The sequence below is a fragment of the Podarcis bocagei genome (assembly GCF_964188305.1).
Source record: "Podarcis bocagei genome assembly, chromosome: 15".
NCBI classification, from domain to species: domain Eukaryota; kingdom Metazoa; phylum Chordata; class Lepidosauria; order Squamata; family Lacertidae; genus Podarcis; species Podarcis bocagei.
Window position 1 is genome coordinate 21,901,552 of NC_138141.1, and position 19,167 is coordinate 21,920,718.

Genomic DNA, 19,167 nt, shown 5'->3' on the forward strand with positions numbered 1-19,167 from the left:
AGGGCAGCTGCCAGTCAGTGTTGACAATATGGGGCCGAGCGGACCAAGGGCCTAATTGGTGTAAGGCTGCTCGCCCTGTGTGTGAAGTGTCACGGTCCTTACCAGCCATGAGGGCCATCTGCATGCGGCTTTTGTTGTTCAGGTCATGGGCGTACTGGTTCTGCAAGCAGTAATCTCGGAGATCTTTGGTGTTGCTCAGACACTGCAGGATTGAGTTCATAAAACACTACAGGAGGCAAACAAATGAACATGCATGAAGTGTAAGGACAAATAGGTCAACTTTCTTTTCCTTTCCCCTTTTTCTAATTTCAAATTCAGCCGGCCACATTTCTGCATCAGATCGTGCCCCCCCCTCCCCGGAAATATCATAAATATCTGTCCGCATTTTAGTGCCCATTCATTCTAACGTGCGCATTCTGGTATGCAATTTTGCCTACTATACACATATTTGCAAGCGATTTTCCCTACTAAGAACTTTATTTAGGTATGTAAAACATTTATACGTCTTGCCGTTCATCACCAAGGGCTCTGTTAGGTGGCTAACAGAAACGAAACCATAAATTAAACCTTTTTAACGTATCGCTTGCAATTTTACAAGCCAAAGCACCGAAACAGAAGGCAGGAACTGGCATAATCCAGCAGCAGTAAGAACCATAAGAAAATACAAGAGAATGTTAGAATCAGGTCAGTAAAGGAACCCCAGCTGTTTGCAGTCTAAATGTCTTCCCCAAAAGGAAAGAGTTCTTTTTAATATATATATATATATATATATATATATATATATATATATATATATACACACACACACACACACACACACACACACACACAGGCCATTAAAGAGATGGTGGGAGCGATGAGCTTGCTTCTCTCAGGAGAGAGCTCCCAAGCATAGACAATGTATGTTTTATTATTGCTAAAGCTCCCTTGGGGCCAGGGTCCTTTAATGGCTGAAAAGTATGCTACGAATAATTTCATATAATTCTCTGGAGTCTTTTTTTTTTTTTGCAATGTGTGTGTCTTTCAACCAAGATTCCTCTTTCTGGGGTGAGGAGATACAAATCTGCATTGCTTTTAAATGCAAATAGTGGCTGAGGCTGACCTGGTCATTAACCAGACTGATAACTTAATTCTTCCTCCCTCCACTTGCTGTGATCCTGGCTAATAAAAACCCTCTTCTGCAGGTGCTGTATGAATGGAAAAGAAAGCTATCATCTCTCCTAGTAGTTGGATTCTGTCTCCTGCTCCCAGTGTAGCAAACAGCAGCTTCAGATGAGGTGTGTCCCCCCCCCCGGACTGCAGCGGGGGGGGGGGAAGGGTTAAAACTCCCCTCCATGTCTGCTGTGATTCTGTTAGCAGTCAGCCTTGCCCCTCTACCCCTATCCTCTATTACCACCACCCTCTCTGAGTTTGAGGCCAGCACCAAAATCTGTATAAGTCCACCTGTACTGTGATGACATCTATACCATAAAAGTAAAGGTAAAGGAACCCCTGACCATTAGGTCCAGTCGTGGCCGACTCTGGGGTTGCGGCGCTCATCTGAATGGAAAAGAAAGCTATCATCTCTCCTAGTAGTTGGATTCTGTCTCCTGCTCCCAGTGTAGCAAACAGCAGCTTCAGATGAGGTGTGTCCCCCCCCCCGGACTGCAGCGGGGGGGGGGGGAAGGGTTAAAACTCCCCTCCATGTCTGCTGTGATTCTGTTAGCAGTCAGCCTTGCCCCTCTACCCCTATCCTCTATTACCACCACCCTCCCTGAGTTTGAGGCCAGCACCAAAATCTGTATAAGTCCACCTGTACTGTGATGACATCTATACCATAAAAGTAAAGGTAAAGGAACCCCTGACCATTAGGTCCAGTCGTGGCCGACTCTGGGGTTGCGGCGCTCATCTCGCTTTATTGGCCAAGGGAGCCGGCTTATAGCTTTTGGGTCATGTGGCCAGCATGACTAAGCTGCTTCTGGCGAACCAGAGCAGCAGACGGAAACGCCGTTTACCTTCCCGCTGGAGTGTACCTATTTATCTACTTGCACTTTGACATGCTTTCAAGCTGCTAGGTTGGCAGGAGCAGGGACCGAGCAATGGGAGCTCACTCCGTCATGGGGATTCGAACCACCGACCTTCTGATCAGCAAGTCCTAGGCTCTGTGGTTTAACCCACAGCATCCCTACTGTACATTAAAAGCACATTAAAAGCACATGGCCTCCCCCAAACACTCCCGGGAACAATAGTTTCCTATAACCCTCAGAGGGGTAAACTACAGATCCCAGGATTCTCTGTTCAAGTGTCATAAATGTTCTGTGTGCATAGGGTGTGGGTGTCTGAGATGGCGAGGCTGTGGAATAAAAAAATTCCATGCAAGACAGGCCCTTATATTTCCAAATGGGCCTTAACAGTTATCACTTTACCTAAAGGTGACTAGGGATCTGATAGTGAGGCGGTTGCATTTTTAATGTTTTCTTCCTAGTTTTATCAACGGGGAACATTTTCAAAAACGCGTTTATTGCCATTTGACGTTGCGCTTTCATACATCATGTGAACTGCCTTGAGAAAATGTTCTTCCTCAGCTGCTCAGGCCCAGACTAGGCCTTGTGAGGTTAAATGCTCCTCCAAATTCAACATGTAGGTGTTTGCGCCTGCACTTAAAAACAACTCTAAACAAGCACTGCATGTTAAACCTAAAAGAGCATTGAATTTCATGAGTTTGGGCCTGAGCGGTTGAGGCTTGGTGGGGTGGGAGGGTGACACACTTCCTGAGACTGCTGCAAAAAGGCCCTTCAGAAGGGCAGGGGATTCCCACCACAGCAAAGGGGAACTGAGGGACAAACAGCGGTGGAAAGAGCTGTCGAAATTTCCTGCGTTGGCGGGGTACCCACCCACCGGGCACGGAGAAGTGCCACACCACTAATCCAGCCGTGACCGCCGGGCTGCACTGGCTCAGCTGGCGTTGTGTGTGCACGACTTTCCCACATATAATGTTCTCATTACAGTGCCAGAGGCAATGTGGCCTCTGAATGCCCGTTGCTGGGGCGCACGTGTTGGGAACAGCGCTGTTGCGCTCAGGCCCTGCTTACGATATGATAATCTTTATTGTCATTGTCCCATACAGAACAACGGAATTGAAAAAATCTACATCAGATATTCAAAACCAACAAGCCTGCCATCCCAGCTATCCCAGCCTGGTTAGCCCCCTAAAAACTCTGATACCCCATAATTAAATACAGTGGTACCTCAGGTTAAGTACTCAATTCGTTCCAGAGGTCTGTACTTAACCTGAAACTGTTCTTAACTGGAAGCACCACTTTAGCTAATGGGGCCTCCTGCTGCCGCACGATTTCTGTTCTCATCTTGAAGCAAAGTTCTTAGCCTGAAGCACTATTTCTGGGTTCGCGGAGTCTGTAACCTGAAGCGTATGTAACCTGAGGTACCACTGTACAATATACTCCCATAGAGGCTACATTACACTGCGTTTAAAACCAAAATTGCATTTGGATAGAAACTGTTTCTCAGGCGGTTGGTCCTAGTCTTTATAACCCTGTACCTTCTTCCAGAAGGCAGAAGCTGAAAGAGATCATTTCCAGGGTGCGCACTGTCCTGCACTATCTCTGCAGTTTCTTATGGCACCTTGCAGGCTTTCCCTTAGAGCAGATGGGCCACTGGCCTGGTCTAGCAGGCTCTTCTTACGTGTGTGTGTGTGTGTGTGTGTGTGTGTGTGTGTGTGTGTGTGTGTGTATGTGTATGCAGTGCCTAGATAGCTCAGTTGGTTAGAGGGTGGCACTGATAATACCAAGTTGCTGCAGGTTCGATCCCCATGTGGGGACAGCTCCATATTCCTGCATTGCAGGGGGTTGGCTTAGATGCTTCTTACAGTCCCTTTCCAGCTCTACAATTCTATGATTCTGTACACAAGGAAGAGGCATGCAAATCACAATGGCTGTAATTATGCCATACAAACTAGCGCATGCATGCTATCCCCCTGGGGCTCCAGGCGCCGGATGTGCGAGGATCTGAGAGGTAGCAGCATGGTGGTGCGGTCATGCCACGCTCTCTCTGCAAGGTGAGCCAAGCAGTGTGAATTTGGCAAGGAGGCAGCAGCAGCAGCAGTGCCCGGCAATGAGACCAGCATCTCTGTGCTTGACCTGCCCAGAGACTAGGTTTAACCTTGTGCTGCTTTTTAAATTGTTCATTTCAGAGAGCTTTGGTTCGGACTTGCGATTCAGAGGCTCAGCTATATGAATCGGAGAGCTCTCCCTTTGAATCTTGCTTCCGCCGTGATCTCACTACGACGTGGGCTTCAACAAGCCACTCTAGCTCTGCCTCAGTCCTGCCATCTGCATTATGGGGCAATAGCTGAAATAAAGTGAGGAGGAAGACGAGGTGGTGGTAGAGGAGGAGGAGGAAAAACAAAGTTTTCCCTTTGCCCTGCTCCTTTTCCAGCATAAACCCGGTCTTTAGTGATAAAAGGTAAAGGGACTCCTGGCCATTAGGTCCAGTCGTGACCGACTCTGAGGTTGTGGTGCTCATCTCGCTTTATTGGCTGAGGGAGCCGGCGTACAGGTTCTGGGTCATGTGGCCAGCATGACTAAGCCGCTTCTGGCGAACCAGAGCAGCACACAGAAACGCCGTTTACCTTCCCACCGGAGCGGTATCTATTTATCTACTTGCACTTTGACGTGCTTTCGAACTGCTAGGTTGGCAGGAGCAGGGACTGAGCAACAGGAGCTCACCCCATCGTGGGGATTCGAACCGCCGACCTTCTGATCGGCAAGTCCTAGGCTCTGTGCTTTAACCCACTGCGCCACCCACGTCCCACTCTTTAGTGATAGATCAGAACAAATGGCAATCTGGGGAAGACCCAGATTGTCATTTGCTCCAACTGAGCATTAAATAGCAGTTTCCCCAGGTGGGGGTAAGGAAGTGTGGGCAAACTGAAGGGGTGGTCTGGATCTATCACTGCAAGTGCAATGCAAACAATCCATATATCTGGTTTTTATTATGTTGAAATGCCACACAGCTCGCCAACAGAAGCCAAGGGCAAACTAGTGACCTAACTGGGTATACATAAACTAAGAATTAAGGAACAGGGTGTGCCGCAGAGTGTAGGCTCAGCCCAGGAGCGTGTGATCGGCACCACTATCAAAACTCACAAATCCTTTCATGTGAAAACCCACTTCTGGTTCACCCCATCCCAAGTGTCTGTCGCCCCCCCCCCCCAGCAATTTGCGGTTTAAGCTTTTAGGATCTTGCTGTTCTTAGACACTAGGCGTCAGAAGCCCCTTTCTGGTCTACTCAAATCACGCAGAGGCCTGTCAGCAGATCTCAGGATGCAATCATACCATACCGTTAGAGCAGCACCATACCACTTTAAACAGGTCCATGGCTTTTCCCAAATAATTATTGGGAGCCGCAGTTTGTTACGGGTGTTGTGAATTGTTAGGAGACCTCCCTTTCCCGTCCTCTCCTCGACAGAGCTATAATTACTAGTGTGGTTTAACAATCAGTTCCTCTTCCCAGAGAACTCAGGGAATTGTAGCTCCCCTGTGATGGGAATCTCAGGGCCCTTAATAAACTACATCTCCCATAATTCTTTGGGGGGAACGCCATGGGACTGTTTAAACTGGTACCATTCACAGTGTGAATGTGGGCTCAGTTCTCCCGCCCCAGTGCAGATATACCCAAGTGGAGGGGGGACGGGGATGGAAAGAGGAGTGGACTCACAGTGTTGCCGAGGTTCCGGAGGCCGGTCAGCCCCTGCACAGTTTTGGAATTCTGTCAAGAGAGAAGAACATGCATTGGTTGTGAGAATGCGGTAACTCCGGGTCGGGTGGATATGCAAACACAGCCAAATCCAAGGGTGGTGGTGGTGGGGAACAAACAAAGGGGGTTCATCCTCCCAAAGATTTGGGATAACGGGCATAAAGATTTCAGGCCATTAAACCCACAGCTTGCAGGGAACCTCAAACCCCTGACACATCCCTTGTCAATATTTGCTGAGCAGGATCAAGGCTTAAGGGGAAGGTTCCCTACTGGGGGGATAGTGGAGGTGGTGGGGTCAAGAAACAGAGCCTACAAAGCGAAGCCAGTGCCCTGCTTTCCCCTACTCTCAGCGCCAGAAACGAATGAGTGCCAACTCTAGCAGCAGCTGACAAAGCCTGTGGGAAATTTCTGCTATCACAACATCAAAGGCTCTGTAGTAGATGTGGGTATTAATATCTTGCGCTCCGCCAATAGATCTCAAGCGTTCAGGTTCAGTCCTAGAATATGGAAGTCATGGCGAAGGGAGTGGGGAAGAGACAGAGAAGGCGCTTCTGTGCATGTGCAAAGAGCTTTCATTTTCCAAAAGTAAGTTAAGGCAATCAGACTCTGTCTCATCTAGAACTGGGCACCCCTGGACTTCCAGCATGACCCTGAGTTTCCCCTCACCTATTAAATGAATCCAAAGGGCTGAATGAATGAATGAATGAATGCAAACTTACTGTATTTACTTATTACCAGTGCTTTCCCCCCAAAAAAAAACATGTTTAGGGGTACTCTAATTTTGACTCAAGAAAATCACCATTTTATAGTTCAAATCGGGAAAAATAAATACAGTAAATGGACAAAAGTACAAAGATTCACAAAATGTTTAGGGGTATGTGTACCCCTGCGTACCCCCAGAAAAAAGCACTGCTTCTTACTGCGTATGTGCCCCAACTTTTCTCCAAGGATCTCAAAGTGGCATAATATGGTTCTCTCCCACACCCCCATTTTATCCTCACGGCAACCCTGTGAGGTAAGTCAGGCTGAGAGACAGTGACAGACCCAAGGTCACCCATTGTGGGATTGGAGCCCGGGCCTCCCAGGTCCTAGCCTGACACTCTAACCATGATACTACACCAGCTCTCCTACTTGGGAGAAAGGCGCGGCAGACAAATTAAATATTAAATAAGCAGGCAAACAAACAAATAAATTCAGGACTGTCTAATGTTGCATATAAGATCATAATGTCGTTTGTAAGAAGTACGGATGAAAGAATCTGTCAATTGCAGTTTCTCACTTCTCTCGTCTTAAATTCAGTTCTCCACAGTAGTTTGCAAAAAGTCCTCATAAAAACCCATGAGGCGTTTTAGTGCAGATTTGTTAATTACATTTTTTTCTGAGCATTTGCATCCCGCTATTCAGCCAAAAAAAGGCTCCCAGAATGGCTTATGTACAATCTTAAAAAACAACAATAGCACACAAGGGGAAAAGGCCAAGGAGAGAAAAAGGGAACGAACGAACGAACGAATGAATAAAACTCTGTCACCAATTTACTCGAACACACACACACACACACACACACACACACACACATATTTCGGCATGAAACTTTGTCTAATACATGTACAAAGCAATTTCCCCTATATAAAGCATTTTTTATGAATATATGCATCGTCGTGCGCATTTTACCTTAGCAGGTGGGTTTTTGTACACATTTGTTGGCTGGAGAACCGCTTTGCAAAAACCGCTTTAAGCAAACAGTAAGACAGGGAAGGCAAAGGGAGGCCTTTGGCAGAAGAAAAACAAGAGAGGAACATACAGCAGAGAGAGCCACCCAAAGTGTTGCATCAACCCCTTGCCCTCCCATGGAGGTGTCTGCAAAGCACTCAGTTGACCTTGTGTTCAGGAGGGCAAAATCCCGGGAAGCCAAAGTCCCATTTCCTGTACATGTGGTGCCCCACACATGGCAGTGTAGCAGCCAGGGGAGTAACCAAGCTTGGCAAGTCCCCAGCAGCAGCAGCAGCAGCACCTTGGCAGTCTGTTGGGCCTGGAACACAGAACCCTGCCCAGAGGGCCTGGAAGGGATCCAGCTGGCACCCAGCAGAGGGACAGAGGTCATGTGGGCATTGCTCAGGGGGGTGGGGAAAGAGAGAATGGAAAAGCAGGGAGGACAAACTTCATCTCTGCATTTTGCATCTCTGACATAGGTAATGCAAGGAGTATCTGCTTTTCAATCTCCAGGTGGGCAGGGAATACATGCCACCCCCCGGCTGAAACCCTAGGAGAGCCACTGTCCATCAGTGCAGGAAATATTGAGCTAAACAGAACAGCGGTCAGACTCAATATAAGGCAGTTTCCCATGCTCCCAACTTGGGAAAAGCAGAACTTCATTGTTCTGGATAAAGGCCGCCTACTGAAACTGCAGACAGCCACTAAGAGCTCTCTGCTTGCTGCGTGGCTTCAGAGACCTGTCGTAAGGAGGCGAGACACAGGGAGAAAAGGTGGCTTGGAAGCACTGCACTTGATGACAGCCTTCATTCTGCGCTCCTGGTAGAGCATGTGCTGTGGGTGCAGAAGGTCCCGGGTTGAATCTCAAGGATCAGGACATAGCATCTGAAGCATTTCTAGCCTGCTCTCCAGCCAAGAAGGCTCTCAGAGTGGGCACAACACATGAGGCAAGAGGGATGGGGAGGGAGGAGGGGAAGATCAAGGTCGGGCGCCAGTTCTTAAAGTTACAGGTCTAATAATGCAGCTATATAGTTCTATTGACGTACAGTGGTACCTCGAGTTGCGGACGTAATCTGTGACGGAGGCACGTCCGCAACCCGCAGCGTTCGCATCCTGAAGCACCGTGTCTGCATAGGCACAATTTGGCGCTTCTGCACATGTGCAAAGCGCGATTTAGTGCTTCTGCGCATGTGCGAGTGGCGAAACCCGGAAGCAACCCCTTCCGGGTTTCCCACAGTCTGCAACCTGAAAACACGTAACCTGAAGCGTCCGTAACATGAGGTATGACTGTAGATTATGCCTGTCTTGGAAAGCAACTCTGCTCCAGAAACCTCCCCTCCCACACCAGATCAGGCACAGAGGAGAGCGGGGGGGGGGGGGGGGGAGAAGGACCCAGAATCGTATATCTAATTCTATTCTCATATAGCTGACTAGAATCCTCACCGGAGGGAGCTCGTTGAAACTGCCCAGCAATGTCTGTGTCAGTTTTGGTTGTCTTGGATTGGACAAAGTCTTGGAGGTTGCCGCCTATTAATGGCTATTGACCATGATGGCAGAATAGAGGCTCCATGGGCAAAGGCAGCATAGCCCTGGGTAACAGAAATTAAGGCAAAAGAAGCAGGGCGATGAGGGCTTCTTCCTTCTAGTTCTACTGCAAACCTCCCCCGATCGGATCGGTGCCCCTGTGGGGCATCTCTGCTGCAGACAGAGCCCGTTGGACTTGAAAGAGCTTAAAGAGCTGGTGCCTGATCTTGCCTTTTCCCCTCTGCCCTCCGCTTCCTTCTTTCCTTTTGTCGCTTGTCTTTTACAACGTAAGCGTGAGAGGGGGCAGAGACTGCCTTGTTTCAACTGATTGCATGCAAGCTGTTCTGGGAGCCTTTTTTGGGCGAAGAGTTGGGGTGTGTGTGTGTGTGTGTGTGTGTGTGTGTGTGTGTTATAATGCACTACAGTAGTACCTCTGGTTGCGAACGGGATCCGTTCCGGAGTCCCCTTTGCAACCCGAGAGGAATGCAACCCGCGTCTGCGCATGCGCGGGTTGCGATTCACCGCTTCTGCGCATGTGCGTGGCGTCATTTTGCGCATCTGCGCATGCGGCGAAACCCGGAAGTAACCCTTTCCGGTACTTCTGGGTCGCCACCTGAAAAGACATAACCTGAACCGAACGTAACAAGAGGTATGACTGTATATAAATTCATAAAATGGTTTAGGGCTGCAGGCTGAATGGAGGGATGCCCCTGTCCCCCCCCGCCCCGCTGGACTGGGTTTGGGGTTCAGTGGGTTAAAGCATCAACGCTTTTTCTTACCTCCTTACATTTCTGGCACCCCAGAAACTGAAGAGGAGGAGGAGGAGAGGGGAGGAGGAGGTCCCTGCTGCTTCGCCAGCTCCAAAATAGCAGCGCTTGGCATGTGTTTGTAGGAGGGAAAGCAGCCTCCTCTCCTGTTCCTGACAACAGCCCAAAATAGACCGGCTCAAACAGCACACGTTTCTGCTCTGGCAACACAGCCTTATGTCACATCGGGGGGTGGGATGGGGACAGGGATGGGGACAAGTGGACCCCTATTCTCCATATCTAAGGGAAGACAGAATTGCAGAGGAGGGGAGAGAGAAGGAAGGGGTTTGGGGCTCCTTAATGAAATAACAAGCCCTGATTAAGGATGGTGGGGAAATTCAATTTGGTTTGCATTGAAAGGCGATTCAGCCCAATTTGTGCATGAGAACCGAAACACACACCCAACCTTTTGAAATTTGCACTTCTCTCAATTTCGCAGTGCGGTCCTCCGGGCAAGTCATGTGTACAAAAATGCATGAGCTAAGGTAAACACTGCATTTAAAAATGCATATACTGGTGAAAATAACAGGAAAAAACTCATTATCTCAGGGAAAATACAAATACAGTGGTTTATTGGTTCTCGAGCGTAACAACAACAACAACAACAATAATTTATTATTTATACCCAGCCACTCTGGGCGGCTTCCAACTAAATATTAAAAACAGTACAGCATCAAACATTAAAAACTTCCCTAAAGAGTTGTTTATTGCTTTGACTTTGCTTTGACTTTCCGTTCGACTTCCAAAATGTTCGAAAACCAAGGTGCAGGCGTCCTGGAAACAATAGCTGACAGCTGCATTGGATGTTTGGCTTCCGAAAAACATTCAAAAACTGGAACACTTACTTCTGGGTTTTCGTGGTTCGGGAGCCGAAATGTTCGCGTACTGAGGCGTTCGAGAACCAAGGTTCCATTATATTAGGAAAAGTATACATTGCTAAAATGTGTTACTACCCAAAACATATTTACATAGAATGGGAGCTGATGTGTTGTGGTGCAGTGGTTAAGGTGTTGCAGTAAGGCATGGGTTCAAATCTCCACTTAGCTGTAAAGCTCATTGGGTGGCCTTGGGCAGTGACAGTCTCTTAGCCTAACCTACCTCCCAGGGTTGTTGTGAGAACAAACTAGAGAGGGGGAGAATCACGTAACCACCTTGAGCTCCTTGGAGAAAAGGTGGGATACAGATAATAATAATAATAATAATAATAATAATAATAATAATGGTAATAACACATAACATTGTAAAAAAAAATATAGGAGAAATTTGAACTATATTGCTGCTGAATTTTCATGAGGACTTAAAAAAATCACAAACTGATGAGAAAGCGTGGAGAACTGAGCTTAAAATTGGGTTTTTGGTTTTTTTAAAGAGAAATTTAAATGGACATATGCCTACATCCCTAGCCCTGATTCCCTAATTCCACAAATATTAGCTGAATCCCACGCACCTACGCTCTTATTATTATTATCAACAATATTTTTATTATTAACCATGCTATTAAAAATCGCTGACACAGCCAGTTTGGGTGCTGTGGTTGGAGCGTTTGACTCAGCTGGGAGAAACCTAGGTTCAATCTCCTCCCCTTGAAACATTCTGGGTGATCAAAGGCCAGTATGTATTTCTCTTAGCCTAACTCAGCTGTTCTCAACCTGTGCGTCCCCAGATGTTGTTGGACTACAACTCCCATCATCCCTGAGCTCTGGCATTGTTAACTAGGGGTGATGGGAGTTGTAGTTCAACAACATCTGGGGACCCACGGTTGTTGTAAGGACAAAATGTGTGCAGAAAAACACACACTCACACATACCCAATAACCCAGCCCTTCCACTTTGAGGACAAGGTGGAATAAAGATAAATTAAGATAGTAATTACAGTCACTACATTTGCTTTGATGCAGAGGATTTTGGGCTTCTGTGGTGGAAAAGTAGCCACCCCGCTATCCTTCTTCAGCTGTGATGCTTACCTGTGAGACAGGCGAAGACTAGAAGTGATGCTAGGAACAGAACAGCCTCAAATTTAACCCCTCCATCTAGTCTAGCACCCTGGTGGAGGAGAACATCTCCCTCCTCTCTACTTGTCAGATCAATGTGAGAGCAATGTTGTCCTCCGGAATGTTGCTGGACTCCAGTTCCCATCAGCCCCAGGCAGCATGGTCTGTGGTCAGGAATGATGGGATCTGTAGTCCAAAATACCTCTTGAGATAAAACATCTGAAGAACTGAGAGCAGGCAGTAGCCCTCCCTCCTGATCTGGTCTGCCTTGATCAGCTGAGGTTGTGGTATGTGTTGAACAGCCACACGCAAAAGTGTAGTGTCCCTTCGTGATCCAGCCACACCCTTTATAAGATTGTGCAGCTTTCCAAGTTTATACAGTAATCTTATAATTATACAACAATAATAATTAGGGATGCATTGCATCGCTCAGTGCAGATCTCCACGTGTTCCATTTGAGCTAGATCTATTTTCTGTGCACGTACATTGGCAAATGATTTGGAATGCTCCAATATCTTATTCTGGAGTGGCTTAAGCTGCACATTTCATTGTACACAACAGAACTTGCGCACCATTCCCTTGAAGCTGAAGCACCTTGAGTTTTCAGTGCTCCTAAACACTTAGCTTTGGAGCAGATAGCGGCTAAAAAAATCTCCCCTTTCTTGCTGACTGGGTGGTTTTAGGTCGCTGGAGACAGGGACCTTGCTGCTGAAAGAGTAATGGGTCTTTGACCCCAACCCACCCTGCTACCTTGGATCACTAGATCACTGGTGAGACCCACTGCAAGCATATGGCCAGAGGGTTGGCAGAAGCTGAATAATGGTTAGCCACCTCTACCCTGGTTGAATAACTAAACCTGGAGGCATATGCTAGCTGACAGGTGGCCAGAGAAAGAATACTAGTTTTGAGAACTGAGTTGTTCCTGCTCTCCCATCCTTGCATCAAAACCTTGCATTTTTTTTGTGCTGATACAATGGGATGCATCCTGGCACCATAAGCACAGTTTTTCAATGACCACGTCTAGATCTTGAATGGCAACCAAGCCACTAAGTGCCACTCAATTATTACACTGAAAGCAAGCACTGAGTTAAGCATCCTGATAGCATCACCTTAGGGTTTGCACCCTAAAGGCATTTCCTTGGAAGTGTGTTTGGTGGCCACCTAAACAAATTTAGCTGGATCTGGCCATCACAGAAGGTCCAGAAGAACTGTGTTCTCTTCTGAGCAGTGACAAGGACACGAGAGGTGCCTACAATGTGTGTCAAAGGGCAAGGAGGTTTGGAGAGGCTGTGACGGAGGTGACCTGATGCTCTGAGGTCTCTGGGGGTGGCCCAGCCCTGCTTAATCTACGTACATCCTTCCCGAAACATTTCCCAGCCCAAGGGAGTAGACAGAAAAATCTCGGAGGAGAGAACAAGGAACCGAGAGTGTGCTGGGGAATGGCGCATCGCCAAAGCATGCGGGACCAGCCAGCCGGCATTCCTCTGCTATGGAGAGGAAGAGGCCGGCCCCAGATGAACAGTCAGCCCACGCAAATCCAGAGGAAGGAGGAGAGAGAGGGGAAGAGAGAGAGATGGGGAAAGCCACTGCTTGCCCTTGAGCACCAGAACCTTGTTCCAGGAAATTCCTCACAAGCAGTGCTCCCAGTCTGACACAGGCACAGAAGGAACGGGTGTGCATTATCTGGGACCTATCCAGATGCCTCCCATTCTGACCCAGAAACCCAGGTCTCCATGGGAGCACAGGCAGAATATGCTTTATAGAGAGTTAGGCCACTGGGTCCATCTAGGTCAGCGGTGTCTACATGGCAGTGCTCCTGGGAAAGGCGCTCTGTACATGTTCATCAAGCGGAACTCTCTTGTTTCAAAGGCCCCAGGATGTGCCAGGGCATTGAAAACCGGTTTGGAAGCCAACAAACCTTGGAAAAATTAAACCCTGCAGCTACCTTTCCTGCAGCGTCACTGGGCTGGGAAAGGACTCATGATGCCCCAACTCCCTGCCCAAGTATGTAGGCAGTTCCTTGTATTGGGAATGGTTTTGACGCAGACCGCGGACCCCATAATCAAGATTTATCCAACTGTAGGATGCAGGGCAAGGGATGCGGTTGGCGCTGTGGGTTAAACCACAGAGCCTAGGACTTGTCGATCAGAAGGTTGGCGGTTCGAATCCCCGCAACGGGGTGAGCTCCCATTGCTCGGTCCCTGCTCCTGCCAACCTAGCAGTTTGAAAGCACATCAAAGTGCAAGTAGATAAATAGGTACTGCTCCGGCGGGAAGGTAAATGGCGTTTCTGTGCGCTGCTCTGATTCTCCAGAAGCGGCTTAGTCATGCTGGCCACATGACCCAGAAGCTGTACGCCGGCTCCCTCGGCCAATAAAGCGAGATGAGCGCCGCAACCCCAGAGTCGGCCACGAGTGGACCTAATGGTCAGGGGTCCCTTTACCCCTTTACCTTTAGGATGCAGGGCATAATGTAAAACCAGCTTGAGTTTCATTGCCAGGGGCTGGACAAGATGACCACTTGTGTCCCCCTTCTGATTCTACTGTTCCATGATTCTATGACTATGGGGCAGCTCTGCAACTCGTGGTTTAAAAACCAAACACTGATTAATTTAATTAATAATAATAATAATAATAATAATAATAATAATAATAATAATAATAATAGACATTTCCTTGCAAAATGAAACCCACTATGGCAGCAGCGAGGAGAGAAAAGCTCTCTCTCCAAACATGCCGCCAGCAGCAGCCACCTGGTTACAAATGGCTTTTCCTCCGTCTCCCTCCCCTGTCCTGACAACTGAACTCTCCTTTCCCTTCCCCGGTCAGCTTGGATCACAGCTCCCTAGCTGGCCTCAGCTGCTGGAGCTCAGCAAGCGGCGCCAAGGAGGTTTCAAGCTGCCTGTGGGGAGAGAGGCACGGACAACTCTTACATAACATGCCCAGCTCCATTCATCGACCGAACAAAGGGGCTGACCTGCCCTGAGCCACAGGTGCCGCGGCGGAAGGGAGTCTGTTACGTAACGGCGTGGAACAAAGGCGCTCCCCGAAGGGCAGTGGCCCAACGAGGTCAAAACGGTCCCGGCTTCGCGGAGGGAGCGAAGCCACGTGGAGAGGGGGAAAGACCTGGCGCCTGTCTGTCCCTCCCCCCCAAACATCCCATGAGATCCTTTTTGCATGCTCGGCTTTTATTCACTCTGAATAACTACCAACACTCTCCCAGCATTCAGAATGCAGATTCACTCCTTCTCTCTCGCACACACTTTCACCCATAAATAAGCACTGAAAGGGTTTGAGCATGGGAGGAAAGGTCAAAAGGTGAAAGGTTAACTTCTCGGTTATCTTGAGAGCATGCCCTTTAATTTACTGGGGCTCTCTGTCCGGGGGTGAGATGGGGGGCAAAAAAAACCAGAACGCAGCAATTTCCAGTCTCCTCCCCAACTGTGCCCCTTCTTAGAAATGGAGACCCGGTGAGCAACACCCAAAAGGTTGCTCCCACAGCAGAAAACTCTTGGGACCTAAGTACCAGGAGTTAACAGCTTATTGCTTAATATCGTAGGCTGCTCTTGCAAACTCCATCTTTTAGAGGAAAGGCGGAAGGTCTCCTTGTCACCTCTAGTTCTTGCAGAACTCCTGCTTTTTGACAGCGGGCGTCTGCACCCACACAACCGTCTTCTGCTCTAGCAGATAGTTAACTACCTCCCCACTTTTAGCTTCTCCCACCCATCCACCCATCTTTAAAGGTGCGATAAGAACAGGAAGGAGGCGAATTCTGGCTTTGCTATGGGGTGGGCAGCACTCACACTTTTTAACCCCCTCCCAGGCTGAAAGCTGGATTCAGCCTCCACACCAAGTCCACACAGTGATATCAGGAGCAGAGCAGAGACAAGGACCCAGGGCTCCTGCCAGGCAGCAACAGAGCGGACTGCTAAGATTGCTGAACTCATGCCCACCCAACACATGCGGTGCGAGGCCCACCTACCCACCCTGCGATTTGTGGCCGGTCCACCCGGCAAGGCAGGGGAAACCCCTAGCCAAACCCAGCTTAGAAAATGCCATGAGGATGATGTGTGTGTTTGGGGTGAAGCCGAGCTGTACCTTGGTTTTATTGAGCACCAGACCCACAAAGGCAGAGACCAGCAGCGATCCTGGCATGGGCGTCTTGGTCCGCAGCTCCTTTGGCATGCCAGAGAAAGGCGAGACGGGGGGCTCTTCGGGGAGGGTGACCGTGTAGGAATTCCGCATGCTGCGAGGAGGCACCCCTCGCCTCTCTCCCCCCACAAGCTTCCTTCGGTAGGAGATCCAGGTGTGGAAAAAGGTGAGACTCAGACGGGTCTGATCCTCTCAACCCCTTGCTCTGCCTGCTCAGACAGCAAGGAAGCGTTCCTCCAAAGCAGAGATGGACCCGGTGGAATAAAAGAGGGAGAGGAGCTGCTGAGTTTAGCGTGCCTTCTGCCCCAAGCGGAACCACAAGTGCTTCTTCTCCAGCAGGGAGGAAAAGTTTGGCAGGTTCTTCTGGCTGGACATGGAAGTGTGGCAGAGCGCGGGCGACCCTCCACACTGCGGCTCCTGCTCGCGTCTTTAAAATCCAGGGTCCGCCTCAAAGCTGTCACTCCAGGCAAAGCCGCTGCTGCTGCTTTCGCCTTCCCCGCTGCTGACGGCACCTGAATCACTCTGACATCAAGCAGGGGAGGTGGAACAGACGCCCAGGCAAGGCTGCACAGAAGAGGGCTCCCTCCAGGGAGGTACCGACGGCCAAGGCTGCAGGCAACTTTCTGCGCCGGGTGGGGAAGCCAAGGGGAAGTGTGACGGGTGGCTCTGCCTGGTCCTGTTGGGGTGCTCGAGTGTCGTAGCAACCCGGCTATGCAGGCCCAGCGATTTAAGGCACACACATACTCAGAGCAGGCACTGGGGGCGTGTAGAAGCCGATGAACTTTTCTTCCGGGTGGAACTATGACTCTCATCTCAGCCAGACAGAAATACTGTACTCAGTGCTATCCGTGACCTGTCTGTCTGTCTGTCTTTTTATTGGAGTCAGGGCCATAGCTGTCAATGTTTTCCTTTTTTAAAGAGAAACTCCCTTATTCCAAATAGAATTCCTCGCAGGAAAAGGGAAAAGTTGACAGCTGGCAGGGGAAGTATGTCGAAAGAACCCGTTTTTTTCACACGTCCCACGGCGAGGCGAAGTGACTTCTCTGAGTCCACATGGTGAGGCAATGGTGAATCTCAGAAGGAAAGTCGGTTGCCCTGCACAGAGTTGCTGCCAAAAGTGAGCCAACCGAGACCCCGCAGTGCCTCTTCCCCAAAGTAATGCCCACAGGTGGCATAGCTTCTCCCAGTGGCCCCCTCTTTCCCAGGCAGCATATGAAACTACCCACATCCCAGTAGCGGGACAGAGAAAGAAGGGAGCTCTCTTGGTGCATTCTGGTTGTGCATTCTGCTGGTAGCCGAACTCCAATCCTGCCAAGGTGTCTAATCTTTGAAGGGCAGAACAGTGGCATTGAGAAGGAGTACTCAAGAGACCACCCAGTCCAAACCATCTTGCACCCAAAGGCGTTCATTCACCAAGCCCGCCACAGATTAATTTTCCACACCACAGTGTGAATACTGCAGCAAGAGTGCTGAGGCGGCTGCTTTGAGACTCTTTTGTGGCTAGTTCCTCCGAACCTGTGTTCCCCACCCCCACCCCCAAACCACTTTGCTGATGTGGGTGGGAGAAGGAGGGGCAGAAAACTAAGGGGAAGAAAGAAAAAGGTTGTATGTGGGGAAACTGGAAGGAGAGAGCCCTGCAAACTCGAGGGAGCGCCTTTGTGACACCGGCAGCTGGCATGCCAATCCCCACCCGCCTCTGAGACCTATTTGCATGCACAGCAACCAACACACCTCACTTTTATTTCTTTTATCATTGAAACTTTTCAATAAAATATCAACATCGAAAATAAAAGGAAAGGAGCGATAGCCACTGAAGTACAAAAGGACAAGAAGGAACGCAGGGTATCCCAAGGCAAGCTATGGCCATTGGGTGGCATTTTACCCACTTTGTGTAACACTAGCTGACCTCCAGATAATTTGCTGGTGTCAGCACTCTGCAAGGGGCTTGAGGTCTGATGCCAAATCCAGCACTGGCTTGGATTTCAATGACAAATATTTCCTCTGCAATGAAGCACCCTTAACGGAGTATCTACTGCCTGACAAGCATCCTTCTTTACACACAGAGAGAAACTGAGGCACAGAAATAAAAGGGGAAGCTCCGTGAAGGCGCAGCAACTACGTTGCCTAGGAACCCAGACTCTCCTGCAAAACCACATATTCCCCACAGCCATCGCAACAGACCCATTGTCTGGTGACCTCTTAAAATTTCCAGACGGGACTGACCAAGCGCCTGACACAAATCTATAAATCCCCCGGCCAATGGTCAGATTGTCCCGCGGTAACTTTCCATTGTTTACGTCAGATGCTTTCAAGAGTCAGGATGAAGTTTTGGAAAGTTGCACTCGAGGTTGTTATTGCCACGTATCTATGCAGCCATAAAACCAAAGCATACGACCATAGGAAGAGTCTGCGGGATGAGGCCAGTGGCCCGCCCAGTCTAGCATCCTGTTCTCACAGTGGCCGACCAGACGCTTGTGCAAAACCCGCAAGCAGGATCTGTGCACAAAAGGACTCTCCCCTCCTGAGGTTTCCAGCAACTGGTATTCAGAAGCGCTGCTGCCGCCAACCGTGAAGAAAAGAATGAACAGCTTTCCTTTCCTCTTTAATAAACCAAGCACCGTTCGTTCCTTTTTGCACTGTTTCCAACCTTCTTCCATCCTCCAACCAGATCTCTTTGTGCAGACGCTGCAAGGGAACTAACTTTAGCCTGGATGAGGTAGGGCTATTTTTGGTAGCGTTAAAAATAAACCCAGGGAGACATACATACATACATATATTGCAGCACTATTTATCTACAAGATTTGTAAGCCTTTCATCAGCATGACACTGTCACTCCAGGGAACGCAATCTGCAAACGCAGAGATAAAAGCACACGGGAATAGTAAGGAACTGCAATTGCTGACGCACGAGGATGGGCAAACGCTCCCATGCGTGCCCGGGACAGAGGTGATAGGAACGGCGCATTGTTACACCGCACACAGACCCAGGCGACAGCAGAAAACGTAATTACGGTTCTATAACTGTACCCAAATTGCTCTGCGCTCAGCGTGTTTTTGCAATCATGAACACAGTTGGAACGCAGGCAGGCTGCACACCCACACAGAGTTGAGAGTCCAGAAGTACACAGTGCCAACCCAGCGTTCGGATATCAGGAGACTGCGCAGGAAGACAGACAGAGGCGGCGGCATTGAAATAACAGGGTCCAATCACCTATGGAAGCCCTTTTTGTATGC

General features: G+C 49.0%; 1 protein-coding gene across 7 annotated transcripts in view; it reads right to left on the reverse strand.

Moving 5' to 3' along the window:
• Nucleotides 1-19,167, reverse strand: part of USP2 (ubiquitin specific peptidase 2) — a 78,178-nt gene that overhangs the window by 11,637 nt on the left and 47,374 nt on the right. For 6 of the 7 annotated variants that reach the window (XM_081172580.1, XM_081172581.1, XM_081172579.1 and 3 more), the window contains 2 exons: nt 5,716-5,766; nt 103-226 (listed from right to left, as the gene is read on the reverse strand). In XM_081172580.1, coding sequence (XP_081028706.1) covers nt 103-226; nt 5,716-5,766 — 175 coding nt within the window. Of the gene's footprint in view, nt 1-102; nt 227-5,715; nt 5,767-15,880; nt 16,428-19,167 lie in introns of those variants that run through there. The other variant, XM_081172585.1, reaches the window with a different exon arrangement.